The sequence below is a fragment of the Aethalodelphis obliquidens genome, unplaced genomic scaffold (genome assembly GCF_003676395.1).
Source record: "Aethalodelphis obliquidens isolate GAN/ISIS:26980383/991018 unplaced genomic scaffold, ASM367639v1 scaffold22, whole genome shotgun sequence".
NCBI classification, from domain to species: domain Eukaryota; kingdom Metazoa; phylum Chordata; class Mammalia; order Artiodactyla; family Delphinidae; genus Aethalodelphis; species Aethalodelphis obliquidens.
In genome coordinates, this window is record NW_020837966.1 from 23,219,891 (window position 1) to 23,237,519 (window position 17,629).

The 17,629-nt window shown below is 37.2% G+C and overlaps 1 protein-coding gene across 3 annotated transcripts in view; it reads left to right on the forward strand.

Annotated features, from left to right (window-relative positions):
• CNTN6 (contactin 6) overlaps nucleotides 1–17,629 on the forward strand; it is a 290,317-nt gene that overhangs the window by 41,771 nt on the left and 230,917 nt on the right. Inside the window, exon 5 of one of the 3 annotated variants that reach the window (XM_027121422.1) lies at nucleotides 16,522–16,642. The exons of the other annotated variants lie outside the window; for them this stretch is intronic. Coding sequence (XP_026977223.1) covers nucleotides 16,588–16,642 — 55 coding nt within the window. The 5' untranslated portion in view covers nucleotides 16,522–16,587. The remainder of the gene's footprint in view (nucleotides 1–16,521; nucleotides 16,643–17,629) is intronic. 3 annotated transcript variants of the gene reach the window in all.

Here is a 17,629-nt window from a genome sequence, read left to right on the forward strand (position 1 = left end):
GTACACAGAAAAACTTCTGCCTCTCTGTGTCAACATATAAATCATCTCATCTTTCTCTAAGCTGGTTTATAAGAGCTGTTGTAAATGGAACTCAGCTTATAGTTGGGGGGAGTGAATCCTTTCTTAATTAACTTATTATTAAACTAATTATTGAAACATACTATTTTACTTTATCTCAAGAGATTCTTTGAATGTAAATAATAAAGTTGAAGTCATAGAATATAAAGAATAGCGAAAGAACTGAGAACTCTATTTTTTTTCAACTGGAAGGTTGATCCATTAACATTAGAGGCAGACCCTGGAGATATTCCATAAAGCTAACTTCTGCTAAAGTCTGTTCTGACATCTCCTATATGATAAAAGTTCCTGACATTTAGCAGGAGTTGACATCTTTGTATTCTACCTCCAAATGGTAGGTTTGCAGGGAAGACGGAACACTATAATATGTATCCTAGAAATTTAGCACTTGAGCTCAGAAGTAGGTAGAGTGTGAATTATCTGCTGCTGCTGATGGTCATGTCTCATACCCAATTCTGCCCTGGGGTATGGGGTACACAAAGGGAGGTTCTTGTTGATACTGGTGGATGCTGTGTGTAAGCTTCCAAAGGAACAATTAATCCTTCGAGTCTAATCAAAGGCTGCTCAGGGGGTCGTTCTCCTTGAATTAATGGGAGTATGAGTGTTCAATGAGGGAGATTAGCCCCAGAAGACAGGGAAGCAAATTAAACCTTTATTTTGATTTGAATTGGGAGTGAATAAATTGTTGTCTGCGCACTTAACTCAAGTGAAGTTAACATGAGAGCATGAATGGAGACTAGCTTCTCTGTGTGGCAAAGGAGACCTCAGGGCACTTTGTACCCAGAAACCTCCTGAGACAGAGCTGAGATGGAAGTGGCCATTCATCATGCTCTGGGGTGACGGGGATTTTCAGTAAATGCTGTATCAATGTAGTTAAATCTTCCCAGAACCAATAAAAATGCCCTTTGCCTTTTCCACCCTCTATTACAAGTAATTGCTACCCATCTAATTATGGATAACTTGGAAGTAGTTACAGAGTACTTGGAGTGCCTGGGGGATGAAAAGTTCGAAGGAAAAATGTAGCCGTGTATCATTGGCATTCATGAGAAAATTCACATTAGATGTTTGAAAGGCAGGTCCCCAGGAGGCAATAGAGAAGTCAGGAACAATATTGTGCCAAAAATACCATTCTGGCTGGGGACATGAGGGAGTTTATGTCAGGTAGAGTGAAGGAAAGCTATTTGGAAAGAAAAGATATATGTGCTTTTCTATATGCATTTAGTTTATTTATATATGTACATCCCCTGAAAAACTAGTATGTTCTGGGAACTGACAAGCAAATTGGGACTGAAATTTCTGAAATATGCAGCTGTGCTTATATTTCTTTTACTGTAAAATCTCCAAATAACATCTTGCAACATGATCAATATGTTTTCAATCTCATATCGTTTTAAAATCTGTTTGCAACCAATAAGCCAAAAATGTGTTGCACCCAGGTACCACTTTACACTTGGGAGGCCAAGTTTAAGCCATTGGAGATTCAGATGCAGAATCCAAAGTCACTGCCCTTTCAGAAGATATACCTCTTCTGGAAGCCTAAAGACCGGCTGTCCCATTGATGACATACCAGACATATAGGTTGGAAAAAGATGCTAAGAGGAGGATAGGTGATATCATCCTTGCCTGGAATCACTTTAGTGCAAAAAGAATTCTTCTTTCACTTATTTCCTCATTCTAGACTGTTTGGGTAATAGTCACTTGAAGACAGGCAAGGGTAAGTCTACTTACTTCTCTTCATTACCCTTATTTAAAAGGTCTAGTGTATCACCTTTCAAGGAGACTGTACTGAATTCTATAACGTAACAAAGAGAATGATAACTCTCAAAATTATTATTGCTTCTGAATGCTTTTTCCATAACACCCCTGAAATACATTTAAGTCATAAGTAGCAACCATTCACCCACTCAATGAATTAGTGTAACTTGATCCTTCCTGTGTACAAGGACACACACACTCACACACACAACCCTGAAGAATAGACCAGCAAAATATATTATGGAAAAGTAGTCATACCTTAAATATTTTATTCATTCCTCATTAAAGATAAATTGATTAGAAGTTGAAAGTGAAAGCATTTCTAAATGAAGGTATAATAAAATCTTCATGGGATAAAGGTCATTGAATCTTGGCAGAATTCTAAAATTGGAGAATTCTAGGAAGATGGACCAACATAATCAAAGATAGAGGCATCCTTGAAAATGACCTGATCTTTTAAATTTGGTTGTTTTGTACTTAATAATAATAACAATAATGATGACAATAATAATAGCAGCTATTACTTAGTGTGCTCTGGTTTCATATGAGATACTCTTCAAAGCAGTTTATATGAATTAACTTATCCTCACCTCAGACTTGGGAAGTAGCTACTATTATTATTCCCATTTTACTGATGAGGAAACGAAGGCACAGAAGAGTTAGGTAACCTACCAAATTCCTTACTGAATGAGAGGCAGAGGCTGGATTGAAAGGAGGAAGCGTGGCTACAGAGCACAGACCTTCAGCTACCACTGTCTCCTCTTGAAAAGCTCAAAGCCACTGAGTCAATGACTCTGTCATCCTTTCCATGTCCCTTCAGACATGGCGGCCTAACAGAACCAATGCCCTCTTGCACATAGGAGTTCAGGGCAGTAGTGGGCATCTACCTATATGCAAAATGGACTGCTGGATTGGGTTGGGAGCTATTCCCCAGAATCATGGCCTTTTGTTTACATTATGCAGAGAAAAGAAACTACTGTCTGGTGTTCTCTTTCCTTCCACAGATCTGCTTAGTCTAGTAGGCGGCCATAGGGACTGAACAAAAGGCAGTTTTAAGAGCACCACTCTGCCCTTAGTCTCACTATAGCCTGTCCCACTTCAGATATTTTCCTAAAACTACCTTTACATTCAAGTTGCCTACTGTTCTGGAAACCAATTAATGTCTTTTTTCAGAATAATTCCAAGTACATATGTCCAGATCACTGACATCAATCCTGTGCTTCCTATATATAATATGGAAAGGGCCTTAGTCTTAAAATCAAAAGACCTAGGTCCAAGGTCCAGCTCGGCCACACTACCCATATGCTTTTGGCCCAATACTTGAAGTAGCATTACATTATTTGGAAGCCTGCCTCCTACTTGTTTCTGTTGAATTGCCTGCTCTCCCATCTCAGCATAGAATTCTGACACCAGAAATGTTGCTGGATTTACTAAGATTATGTAACTGGTTACTGGCAGTGGTGGACTGTCTCTGAGCCCTTTGGATTCCTGGTCCAGTGATGTTTTCACTGGGCCAGTCTGCTCATGGGGAACCTCTGCAGAAGGTACTGCTCCTTTCCTCTAAGAATGCTTTTGACATCCTCCTGTTATTCCCTCCCTACTGTTCACAGCTCACAATACCCTTACCTATATCTGGATATAAATTAGAATACAGTTTTGTCCCAAGTCACCAAAATTTAGAGGGTGGAAAATATAAAACAATACTTTTAAAAGAGTATGCATACTTTATCCTGGCTGACTCCAGGAAAGTTAATTAAGCTCTCGGAGCCTCACTTTTTGTTTTTCTTGGTAATTAAAAAAAAAAAATCAAAATGAGACATTTTATTTGAGAAAGCACTTTTCACACTATATATCAATTTACAAAAGTGGGGTACTATTTATATAAACATGAGATCCAGGTATTGGAAGGCAGTTTAGGTCCTATTAGTAAGAAGGCAGGAAGCAGGCATGAACTGGGGGAAATCTGAGGTAACATCTTAATACCCTGCCTTTGGGGAAGTGTATCGTCAGGTCAGCAGATGACTTTTTTTTTCCTTACCTAAAATAGCCATCTCCAAAGGTGAAAGAATGAGCAAAGTGCTGGGGAATGAGGTCTGTCCCCCATGCCCCAGGCCACAGCATCTTTCCTCTCGGGGACTATGTATTTAGCGAGAGTAACACACTCAACAGAAAGCCTGATCCGCATTTCTGCAACTTCAAAAAGCCAAGGAATGGGGCACTTAAGAGACCAAGGTTCAATGTCATTCCCTGTTGCCAAATGAGTTATTTTTTTCTCTCTCTCCTTTTTATTTTTCTTATTTTAGAAATTCTAGCTTCTCAATAGCAGAGGAATTTCCCAGTTTTACAGCGACAGTGTTGACAGGCAACTGCATTTTCCTCCGGAGATGACTCCTATTTCTGTGAGGTCAGGACTGCCAACAGGAGCACATATCAGGGGACAGGTTGATGGAAGAGAAGGCAAAAGGTCCAATTGTCCAGGGGCTGGGGACCATGAACCTTAGCCAAAGGGAAGAGAATGGAATCAGTGTACATCCTGCTATGAGTACTCACTATTTCTTTCCTCTTTCCTTCCTTAATAGATAGCCTTGGAAGAACGTGTGTTCTTTCTCAGCAGAGAGCTTACAATTGCATAGCTTTAATGTATTCATGACAATATGAATATATAGATAATATTTTGATAATTCTTTCCAGGTAGATCAGAAAATTCACATATTCATGCATTTTAAAAAGATACAACATTATGTGTGGTCAGAAAATCGCTGATTGGCATGAAAGTGATTAAAATCTAGCCCATTTCCCTGATCAGTTATGTAGGAGACAGAAACATTAGTCATTTAATCCCTTATGCATATCTTGGGCTTTTTTCAATTTAGAGAGCTCTTTTAAATTCTCTTTTAGTTGATCCTTATAAAAATTTGGAGCGGTCAGTAGGACAGATATTACTGTCCCAACATAAGAACAGAGGTTACAAGACTTAGATCACATAGCTAGCTGTTGGCAGAGTTGGAACTCCGATACCATCGCATTTATGGTCCAGGGCTCTTTTCTCTCTATTAGGTTTGTGCTCTATGGAGCATTCATTCACTCTAGGGTAAACACTGAAGAAAACAGAGTCCCAGGATCACGGAAGTCTAAGAAACAGTACTACCCTTCTCCTCAGATTCTATAATGTGCATCAGAAGAGTAGAGACACTGAGAAATCCTGCAGGAAAGAACTTGTTCACCTTATTTAACCTTGCATTTTGCATAGTATTTGACTACATGCTACTTTTTTTTTAAGTCCAAAAAGCACACTGTGGGAAACCTTGCATTGTGCCATATAGATTCATAACAGTTCAGGTTATTCACAATGAAGGAGGAATCTTCCCTTTGCAACTCTGATAGGAAGAGATCTTTCCTATCAGAAATATGTTTGCTCAGAAATTAGAACTGAATCTCCCAGGACTGGCTTTAGGCAAAATTGTTAAGTTTGTAAGATTGGCCATTGTGGAGGAAAGCAAAGGTTCAGGATCGGAACAGATACTGGTCAGATGAGAAACTTTTCTGCCATTTATTAGCTGGGCACACCTTTGCACAAATATTTACCCCTCCAAGTTTTAGTATCCTCACCCATTAAAGGAAAGCAATCATTTTACACACCTTATAGGACTGCTGTAAAGATTAAATGAGACAATGTACATACAGTCCTTGACATAGAGCCTGGTAACTGGTCAGTATTCAAAAACTAATATTATTAATACTTTTGTTGTTAATCTTCCCTTTCAGACAGTCTGCCGGTATCCCACTCATTCTCTTCCTCCTCCTATTTTTCTATCCTGTCCAAAAGGACTGCAGTCCAGAAGGACTGCTTCCAGCTATCTCACCTAGCTAATGTAGGACAGAAGTGGCAATACACCGCCTTCAGAGATCAGGCAGGTGATATGAGACTAAGGTGGGCTGCATCTTAGACGAACTGGGTCTATTGTCTAAACTGAGGCAAATGATATTAAAGGGCCAAGCACTGCTGATGCTTGTTGTTAATGCCTTTTAAAGGTGTTGTTACTGATACCAAGCAGGGCCCTGTGAGGCTCCTATGCACAAAAAGCTTTCTGTGTCCCCCAATTCTTTGATTATAAGAAATAGGCTTTATTCAGCCTCCATGAGCTTCCCTGAGTTCCAATGGGCAGGTTCAAGCAGCTGTTATTAGGGAAGGGAGGGGACATGAGACAGGGGAGAAACAAACAATAGTGTCACCTTGGGGCAAGGTCCTGTTCCCCATCAAGGGATACACACAACAATATCTTTAAGCTGTTTTGTAGATACTGAAACCCCCATCAGGTGAGTGAAGTTAACAGTTAACGAAGGTATGCTGCCCACAAGCATGTAGACCCCAGACCAGTTGGAACCAGGAGGTTGATGATGCTGACTCCCACTTACCTCACACCAACCAGTCAGAAGAACGCCCATGAGATGATCACACCCTCTTTGAACCATTACTATAGAACTTCTCACTACCCTCTCCAAGTGGGGACACACAGCTTTGCTGGCACTAGCCTGCTGTGGCCCCTTTTGCCTGGCAAAGCAATAAAGCTATTCTTTTCTGCTTCACCCAAAACTCTGTCTCCAAGATTTAATTCAGTGTTGGGGTACAGAGGCTGGATTCGGCTTCTTAACCATGTAGAAATGTGAACCATTGATACCAAATCTTCAGATACTTAAAGAGAAGCCAGAATGTTCCTTTTTATTCTGGTTTCCCAATTTTCAAGTGTTCTTCTAGGGGAATCCAGCTTTTGGACCACCACCTAATGATCCCTGGTACAGAGGATTTTTAGTTTCCTGCTCCTATATAGAAATAAAAGATACAAGTTTAGAAGGGCTTAAGAGGTCATCTAGCTTAACCTTCTACTTGGTGCAGAAATGCCCTCTATAATATTCCAGAGAAGTTGTCATCTAGCTGCTCCTTCTATATGCCTAGTCATGAAGAACTTGGTATCTCATGGAGAAACCACTTTTCTCTTTGTATGCACAATCTCACTGAATCCTTATATAAACCCATGCAGTAGATAGTACTTTTTCCATTGTCATTATCATAAAACTAAGGCTCAGAGACGGTATTTTACTTCCTCTAAAGTCACAAAGCTATTAAGTGACTGTAAGTTTTGAGATACAAACCTAGAAAGTCTAGGTTTCAAAGCCAGTGCACTTAACCACTGGCTGGACAATTCTACTTGTTAAAATGCTCTGGGCTGATATTAAGCTGAAATTTGCTGCCCTGAAATGTCTACTCTTTGGTCCCAGTTCTGCTCTCCTGAGACACAAATAATAAGTCTAATCCTTCTTCCACAACACAGCCCTTCAAACATTTGAAGATGGTTCTCCTCTGCCTGCTAAATCCTCTCTTCCCCAGGCTAAGCATACTCATTTTTTTCCAGTGACCCTCATAAGCTCCCAGCCACTTCATCATCCTCACCCTGCTCCCTAGGAGAGGCTTTCAATTTGTCAAAATTTCTCTTAAGCCTTGATGTTGAGAAGAGAATACAATCTCCCTATGTGGTTACATAAGCGCACGTTAAGGTAGAAATAGCACATTCCTTGTTTTGGACACTATGCTTTTATTAATGCAAGCTCAGTTACATCTGATTTTCAGCAACTATGTCAAAAGATAAGCAAATATTGAATGTTGGCCTAGAATCACCCCATATTGTGTTTGTTTTTCTAACTTGAAATTATGTAAAGTCTCTTTTCCCCATGTTGATCCTATGCTGAATAAGTAGATCAATGTCTTAAACCTAAAACTTAATATGTACTCTTATTAAATACCATCTTATTAGATTTAGATATTGTTTTGGCCTATACCAATCTGTTTTGCTTTGTTTTTCTTTAATTTGACAAATTTAGTAAAGCAGAAAAAAAGGAAATTTTCCCCCAGTCTGACTACTTTTTCTTAAGCACATAAAGAAGTATTTTTTTTTTCCTCTGATGCTCTAATACTGCTCCCAAATAAGCTTATTTATATTCCCCCAAACAAAACAAACAAACAAAATGCTTCGTATGCATAGTTGTTTCAGTAGGATCTTGCTATAAATATTCTTGTTTTCTTTAGTCCTTTTTTAAATTTGGAATACATGAAGAAGCAAAAAGAGTGAAAAGAAAACTAATCTGCTTCTTACTGTTAAACTTATCTATGTATGATATATGTATATCATATACATTATAATATATATCATATAGGTAACATAGATATCAGTAGCAAAATTCAGAAATATTTAGATTAAAAAGAATGGGGCAAATGACTATACTCCATTTGTTTTAATCAAGATATTTCTGAATATATCTTGTATCTGATATACTCACTCTCCCTCCCAGCTTCTTGTCATTCCAGAGGTTACTCAAATATTCAGTAGGCTTGGGCTGATAACTTCCCACTAGAAACTTCTCTCCATGCCATTCTTTAGACAGGGGTTGGCAAATTGTGGCCTTGGATTAAATGCTACCCTTGATCACTTTTTTGTAAATAAAGTTTTATTAGAACACAGCCACTCCCATTTGTTAATGTCTTGTCTATGGCTGCGTTTTTGCTACAACAGTCCTGTTTAGTAGTGGCAACAGAGGCTGAATGATTTGTAAAAGCGAAAGTTATTTCCTATCTGATTCTTACAGAAAAATTTCCCAACTCCTTTCTGCTTTGGTGCTTGGTTTGCAGTCTGTCCATCTTATTATTCAACCCATTACTGAGAACTGAAACTGGCATAATTCCCTATCCCTGTGTTAAATGATACTGAAAGCAAAGTAATTTAGTTATTTGCTTTAGGAAGTATTCACTTCTATAGGATAAAACTTTCATTTCAAGAACAACATCAAGACCTACATCAAGAGTCTAACCACATGGCGCCCATCAATCTAAAGCTATTACACCATGAACTCTGCCTATTTCTAGTCAGTTCTTCATCTTGCAAGATCAACCTTAAAATCACTCAGCTCAGGCCATAAAATCCTATAAATATAATCCATAACTTCCCATTCTGAGGTAGTACTAAGACTATTTCAACTTATAGTCTCTCTTTCCGTAGTAAGTCTAATAAAGTTAGGTTTGCCTGAACAGCAAATATTTCTTGTCACCGTTTTCAGAGATGAGAGTTGACATTACAAATCCTCCAAACTACATTATCACCCACCCTGATTCTCTTAGTCTGATTAACAGAGATACCGACAGCATTTCTATGAGATATAATTACCTGCATTTTTCAGTTGGGAAAATAGGCTCACAGAGGCTGAAGCTATACTTAGGTGACAGGTCCAGTGTCACAGATCAAAAAGGGCAGACAGTAGGGAGGACTCTCTATCAGGGATCTACCCTCAGGTCTCACTCTAGGTCACGAACTGAATAGGGATAATTATTTACTCCTTTGAGGCCTCAGTTTCCTCCCCTACAAAAGCAATATTATCTCTACACAGATGGACCCCAACGTACAATGTTTCAAATTCAACTTTACTTTGAATTTTGAACCCTGATCTTCTCCCAGGTTAGCAATATGCTATAGGCTCCTATCTCATGATGCTGGGCAGCTACGGCTCCCAGTCAGTCCCCCAATCACATAGGTAAACAACTGATACACTTACAACAATTCTGTTTTTCACTTTCAATACAATATTCAACATATTACAAGAGATATTCAACGCTTTACTATAAAAGAGGCTTTGGGTTAGATGATTTTGCCCAGCTGTAGGCTAATGTAAATGTTCTGAACATGTTTAAAGTAGGCTAGATTAAGCTATGCTGCTCAGTAGGTTACGTGTATTAAATGCATTGTTGAATTACGATATTTTCAACTTATATTGGGGTTATTGGTGCATAACCCCATTGTAAATCGAGGAAGATCTGTACTTTCTTTCAATTCTGAAATTCATTGAAAGGATGATTTCTTATCACTTAGAAAACTAATTTCTTCACATTGGTCTCTTTCAGCAAGACTCCACTGCCTCAAGCAAAAGCCATATGAGATAGACTATTGATGACTAGGTTAAGTTGTACAGCTTGGTTTCGCTAATAAGAAAATGCGTAGAAATGATTCTAACTATTTTCATAACAAACATATTTGCATTTATTTCATGCTGTTAACAACTTAACATGTAATCATGTCTCCTCGAAGAAAAGAAGGAATGTTTCTTCTACGATTGCATTAAACACGCTGTGTTATATCTTTCTGCTAATCTATCATCTATTATGACTGCCTATTTTGAGAGCTGGCATAACAATTATCATAAGTGATTGCATTATATTCTGAAAACAAAGACTGTGATGGCATAATTTATCTTGCTACTTTGCCTGACTTAAAGGCAGTTGGGGTTTCCTAGTCTAAATCAGATTTTTCAGATCATAAATATTTCATTTTTTAATTTATTATTGATTTAGTTTGATAGTAAATAACTCCATGAATGCTGAGGTTGGAAATCTGTTGTAAAATTATTAAGCATCTTCCCTTCTATCTGGCCACAGATTTTTATCATACTGAAATAAAACAGTGGGGCTACCTGAAGAAAATGGATTTGAGATTTTTATTTATCTAGTGCAGTTAATTAAGTGGTCAATTAAAAACAAAAGGGCAATTAGTGCTGAGCACATTTGTTCTGATGATGAACATGCCATCTGAAAATGGATCTTAATCTCTGCTATGAAATTCTTCAATGTCAAAGCAATGTTGCTATAAGTAGAGGAAGAATAAGCCCATTAGGAGTAATGCACTTGCAACAATGATTTCCTTTCATGTTAAAGCAGCACAGTTAATACACATAGAGAGAAGCTGGCAATATTTTAAGTAATATTCCTCCATTGGTCATTATATTACCCTGTATTTATAGTGACCATTAAAGCCAATGAGTAGTTGCTTCTTTTTCCTACTACCAAAGTGAGAAAATCATTTCAGATAATGCAAAAAGGGCAAGAAACAGGTACAATATGTAATAGACCTGAGGATTTTTTTTTTTTTTTTTTTTTTTTGCTGTACGCGGGCCTCTCACTGCTGTGGCCCCTCCCGTTGCAGAGCACAGGCTCTGGACGCACAGGCTCAGCGGCCATGGCTCACGGGCCCAGCCGCTCCGCGGCATGCGGGATCCTCCCGGACCGGGGCACGAACCCGCGTCCCCTGCATCGGCAGGCGGACTCTCAACCACTGCGCCACCAGGGAAGCCCGACCTGAGGATTTTTATACACTGTATGTACCGATTAACAAAATTGTCTGTCACCCAAATTGGTATCACATAGATGTATCTACAGACATTAAAGAGCATCAAGTTGAGACAGTTAGACAAGAATAGCTCCCCATGTTTTTCTTCTGTCATTCAATGTGATGTGTTAGGTTATCTTAGGCATTCTCTGTAGCTTGTAAGTGTAGTTATTGAGTACCAAGTAGAATCCTTCATGAGCCCCTTTCAAAGGCTTGTTACAAAACTGTACATGCACATCCACCCACCGTTTTAAGCAAATGTTGCTAGTTCTCAGTGCAAAGAGAAGTTGGAAGGTACTTTTGCAAAAGCTAAACAGCACAGATGCATTCCATCTCTCTTTTGGTAGCACCCATTGTCTCCCATGTCTGCTGGGCACACCACAATTTAACCTGGCAACAACCTCCCAGAATTACTCTATTACCTAAAGTTGAGCCAATACTTAACTTCCTAATCATTCCTGGTTTACAAGCATTTGTAGCACATTCATAGACTGACGAATGGTTTTATGGCCAAGAAACAGATTGAGTGATGGCTTTCTATTTGAAAACAAAATGGGTTATTCTGAACCAAATGAAGGAAACGTTTGTGTTGTGTGGGTTAAGAACAATCAGTCTTAGGTACAAACTCACAGTCACAGCAGTCATCTCTAAACTCTTCTCTCCTGTGCCATCTGGGGGGTCAGATGCTGACTGGGGACACGTGGTAAGAAGATATCCTATTAAGGTACGATACAGTCCGAAGCTACTTCAAAATCAAGACCCATTTATTTTTTCTGTTAAACGTGCAATTCTTGCTGAGTATGTATGTATACATGGGGTTAGAGAAATAGAGTTCCACATTCCTTTACCTGAAATCTTCACAGCCAAATGTTTTTAGACTTTAGAATATATTAGACCAGAGATCAGCAACAGAACTTCCAGAAGCCCTAAGGTTATAAAGGGCCAGATAGTAAATATTTTCACTTTTGAGGGCCATATGGTCTCTGGCACAACTACTCAACTGCGTTTGTAGCACAAAGGCAACCATAGACAGTACATAAATAAATAGGTATGCTGGGTTCCAGTGAAACTTTACTTACAAAAACAGGCAGGAGACTGAATTTGGTCAGAAGACTTCAGTTTGCTGATCCCTACTTTGGTCTTTAGAAAGGCAATGTTCAAATTTACACGTATTTAGACAATACCTTCAGTGGGCTGAACAGCTCTATCATCAACCAACACTTTCTGTTCAACAGCAAAACCTAAATATTCATGCTAAATTAGATGAAACAGACTAAACAACCTCACATTAATTTGGTACAGACTTTACCACCAAATTAATTTTGCCACTCAACTTACAAGGGTATTTCAACTTTCAGAGATTTAAAAAAAATTAGGGGGGGGATTACAAGAAAGAGATTGTGTACCTACACATATTCTTGTGTTGAAGTGTTTGAAATTGTTACTTTTGCACTGAGAAATTCCATGAGAGGAAAAAGAAACACATATGGTCTGGAGGGGACAAGCTTGTCCAGTAATAACAGAACAATAACCTCAGCAGCTGGGTTATGAACCAAGACACCCACTTCTTCAGGCCAAAATGATATTTAAAGATTGCATGGTTTATAAACCTCATCTAAAACAAAGTGCTGGTGATGCATTTTTGAAACTTTTTTAGAGCTTCGGGAAGTTCTTTTAAGTTAAGTTTATATACTGGCCTCCTTTATTTTGCCTCAAGCAATCTTTAGGATTCTAGGAACCTAGAAGTAATTCCTGTGGCTATTTTGCGTGTCAGTGCCCAGCATAAATTTTAGCTACTGAATATTTCTATCCCTTTTTCCTGTGAGTAAATAACCAGACTCTTCTTATCTAGATTGTTCTCATTGAGCCAGTGTATTCTCCTTCCTCAGGCAATTTAAACTTTTACAAATGGAACTTTTACAAATGGCAACTGATGCATAAATATTAGCTATTTAGGCTATCTTTATAGAGCACTGCAAAATAAAATATCTCTTGGACTTGGCCCTCATTAGAGGATGTTGATAAGCAATCAGATGATAAAGGGAAATATGTGCTATGAAGTTAGATACCTGGTTGAATCAAACAATCTTAGATTATCAGAGCTGGAAGAAATCTAAGGGTGATCTCTAGGTCAAACCCTTCCTTTTTCATAGGAGGAAGCTGACAATCATTGTGATTATAAATGAAACACCCAATATTAATAAGCTGGTTAAGAGAAAGACAGTAGTAGAAGCAAAGTCTCTAGATTCCCAGTTTAGTCTTTTTTCTTGATAATACTAGATTGGTTGGTTGTCAAATACAAACCAGACACTTACTTACTGAATACCTATGAGCTCTACATTACATACCATACCATGTATTAGGAGCAAGCATTACATACAGCTTTATCTTCAAGATAATGTACAACAATGCTGGCAATATAATGGAGTCTTTGATAAATACGAGGCTCAAGGGGTATATATCATGTCAGTTTGCACTGGAGTCTTTAAGAAAAACTTTATATAAATTCAGGCTGAAAAATGAATACACTAGTCAGATGATTTTGTTTGCAAGAGACAAAAAAAATTACAACCCAAACTGGATCGGGCAAAGATTTTGTCTTATTCATTCACATCTGGGAATTCCAGATTTTAAGCATGGCATTTCATAATGTCATGATATCAGCTATGACTACAGGTTCTTTAGATGGAGGAACACAACATAATAACACTCAGATATGTGAAACTGGGATATATGAAGCAAAACTCTTGTTTCCTACAGATCCAAATGAGAGAAGGGTTATTCACAGAAGTATACCCAGGGACAGGATAATAGCAAGCTGGGACTTATGTATGACAAGTATGTATGGACAGGATAAGAGCAGCTAATGTATGGCAAGTGAGGTAGTGTTAGCTAAGTTTCGAGGGCATCCTTGAGATTGAGTATTTTGAATAATTCTGTCAGCCCTAGGAAGAAGGGCCATTCCTGGTTGTTAGGTAACTGGAGGCCTCTGGAAATTGCTTTGTGTGCATTATAACCCAGAAGTGTCAGGGCCTGATAAGGGAAGAAGTTGGGGTGGGAACTCAGCAAACTATCTGCTAAGGGGAGTTGAGAGTTTTTAGCCATGCTTTCAAAATTGGGTCAAGACAGGACTTGCAAAATTTTGTATTACATTGGATCAACAGATTATATCTTAACAACTTAACTGTCTTAATATTATTGACAAATGTCTTGGCTTTGTTGTCACTGGTTTGGCTTAGGCTACATGCCCATCCTTTTACAAAACATTGTAGCCAGGGGAATGAATTCCTGATTGACATAGCCCTGGTCACATCCTCATCCCTGGAGCTAGGAGGTGAAAGAAATCTCACTCTCATTATATGGACTGAGGGTGTGTAGGGAGATGGTTCCTAAAAAAACAAAAACAAAGACAAAAACAAAAAAACACAGAGCTTTTATCAGAAGAAGGGGGAAGAATTGTTTGGTCGGAAAAAATAATGAATGCCCATCAGATAAATTGGTAATTATAAGTTTTTACTTTTTACTCCACCCCTTCCATTCTCCACATCAGCCAGTGATGTTTGTACAATGTATATTAAATTCAGTCTGTCCTGCTTAAAAATCCTCATTATAATGGGGAAGTACAACATCCATACTTGTCAACATGGCCCACAGTTTAACCTCTTTGTCCTTCTCCAACCTTGTCTCATGCCACTATCCTTCTGAATAGCAAACTGGATCTTTGTCAGGTCTTTGAAAATGCAAACTCAGGCCTGCTTCAGGACCTTGTCACGCTCTCTCCCTTTTGCTTAGACAGCTAGTAGTCTCCTTCTACATCTTACCTATCTTAATCCCTGCTCTCCTATGCTCCCTACCTCATGTACATGTACTCTTTGCCTGGCTAAAGCATACTCATTTTTCAAGCCTCCGTTCAAAAATACTACTTGAACACCACCTCATAGATCTCATTTGCACTTGTTTTCTTCAAAGTATTACCATATTTACCACACCTAACTATTTATCAGTGTGTGTGTGTGTGTGTGTGTGTGTGTGTGTGTGTGTGCGTGTGTTTGATTTTGCTGTTTTTCTTAAAAGTCTGTGTCTCTTAAAAGATGGCAAGACCTCAAGGGTAGAAATGAAGTGTTTTAGATTCACTACTAACACCAAAGTACCTAATGTCTGGCAGAGAATAAATATAAATAAATAAATATTTCTTGAAAAAATATAAATTAATGAATGGATATAGTGTATAATTTCACTTAAATATAAGGGGTTAAGAGCTTAGAACCTGTGGTGTCAAAGAGAATGCAAAGATGATGTAAGATATGACAGAATTTCTGGTAGGACACTGTCAAATCAGCATAGCATATTGACCTGAATATTGTTTATTTTCTTTTTGATTTTTATTCCTAGATTAAATTTGAAAGCATTTAACTTGGATTTTATAAAGACTTAAAGTTGAATATGGTCCCTGGGGTTTAAGTGGAAGTAACTAGTAACAGAAAGAAATTAAAGATTTTTACAATTTAAAAATATATCAGGAAATGATCAAAAAAAATTTTTTTTTACTAGACTTACACTTAAAATCCACATGCTTCCAAGAGATATTTGAAGTTGCAAGACAATATATTTACACTAAGTTAAAAGTTTCCAAAGGGTCCTATCATTTGATATAAAATAATTTTTATCAAATGTGACCTACGTGAGTTTATTCTATACTTTTTTGAGATTATGAGCTTTATGAGCTGTTTACTAGATTTCACTTTTGGAGTAGAGGCTGAACAAACACTTTATCTTGATTTCATTTATCACTGGAAAGCTTAAATGTCAAAATAAATTAGAGAAAATTGTGATGTGATCACAAAGGAAATGTATGTCTCACACTTGAAAGATAATACTTCCAGAAATTGGGTTCCAGCAGAAATTTTATACCACAATATTAATTTTAGTTCTAGTAACAATAGGAAAATAATGTTTCCCAATGAATATATTCTCAATATATTGAGAATAATACTGATTAAAAAAAAACACTTAAAAATCCATGAAATGTATAAAATCACTGTTAATATATATAAGATAGAGTAATATTTTACCTTTTTCCTAATGGTGTAAAATCAAAAATAAAAGTCACCAACAGAATTGTGGGAGTTGATTTAACATGTTTTTAAACCTCTCTAACATTTCAAAAAGAACTGAATTTAAAATTATACTCATGAAAGTTTTAATCCACATAGAATACATTCAATTGAATTGTACTGCAGCCCATAAACTACTACAGCAAATGACATGTATTTCTAAGGTATGAATTGAAATTATGGAAATATGAGCTGAAATTATGGAAATTTACAAACTACACATATATATATATAAAGTAGACCTTTAGGTTGCTTTATTTAGGTTAATATTTTAATATCAACTTGAATGAATATGCAACAATTCATACATACTTTACAATATGCATGTTTGTATATTTGTCATTTCATGACATTTTTTTTTTCCCTTTCAGACTGGAAGATAGACATTTTCTTTCCGGCTGATTGTATGGGAGAAATTTTGACCTCAGAAAGTGGAAATGAGGTTGCTTTGGAAATTGGTAATTCTGCTGACACTCATAAATACTTATGCAGGTAAAGTGTTCTATTATTATGAGTTTTGTTCGATAATCTATTGGTATTTTATTTTTTTCTGCAGGGGAAGTAATTTTCAAATACAAAATACTTATGTTATTTAAATGACTAAAATGATAAAACTTTGAAGGTAATCTCTATGGCTAATATAGAGAGTTTAATCCTAAAAAAATAAATCAAGTGCCATTTTTAAACAGAACTAAGATTATTTCAATTATAAATTGTCACATGAAATTTTTATAGTAAAAAATGTGGTTAAGTAATTTTCTTATCAATAAACAATGAAGAATATTTCTTTTTTATTTCCTTTAGAGTGGTCTTTAAAAATTAAAATAGAAATGTATATTTCCCCTCAAATTTAGAATTTGGTATGGATAAAAAAAAAGCTATATTGGTATAGAAGAAAAAGTAATATAGAATTTCACATCAGAAGTAGAATAACTTTAGAAATATTTTTCTTTGCATTTCAATGATATATCCTTTCACTCAACTAAAATATATTAAGTCTGTGTATCAGTTAGCTTTTGCCATGTAATAAACCATCCCACATCTGAATGGATTAAAATAACAAATTACCATGTATTTAGTTAAGTCTGTAGGTTGGCAATTTTAAATGGGATCAACTGAGCTATTCTTTTGATTTTGCCTGAGTACTTTACATCTGTGGTTAGCTACTGGGTCATCTGGGATCTGGCTAGTCTAGGATATTCTCAGCTGAGACCACTAGGCTGTCTCTGCCCTGGGCCAAAGGTTCTTTCATCCTTTGTGGGTCTGGCCTCCTTCACATAGTGCCTGCTCAGAGTTCCAAGAGAAATCAGAAGTATGCAAGTTTTTTTAATGTCAAGGCTTGTTAACTAACACAATGTCATTTCTGCTGCATTCTTTTAACAATTCCAAGTCACATAATCAGTCCAGATTCAAGAGATATGAAAATATCCTGCATCTCTTGATAGAAAAGCCACAAAGTTACACTGTAAAGGGGCATGG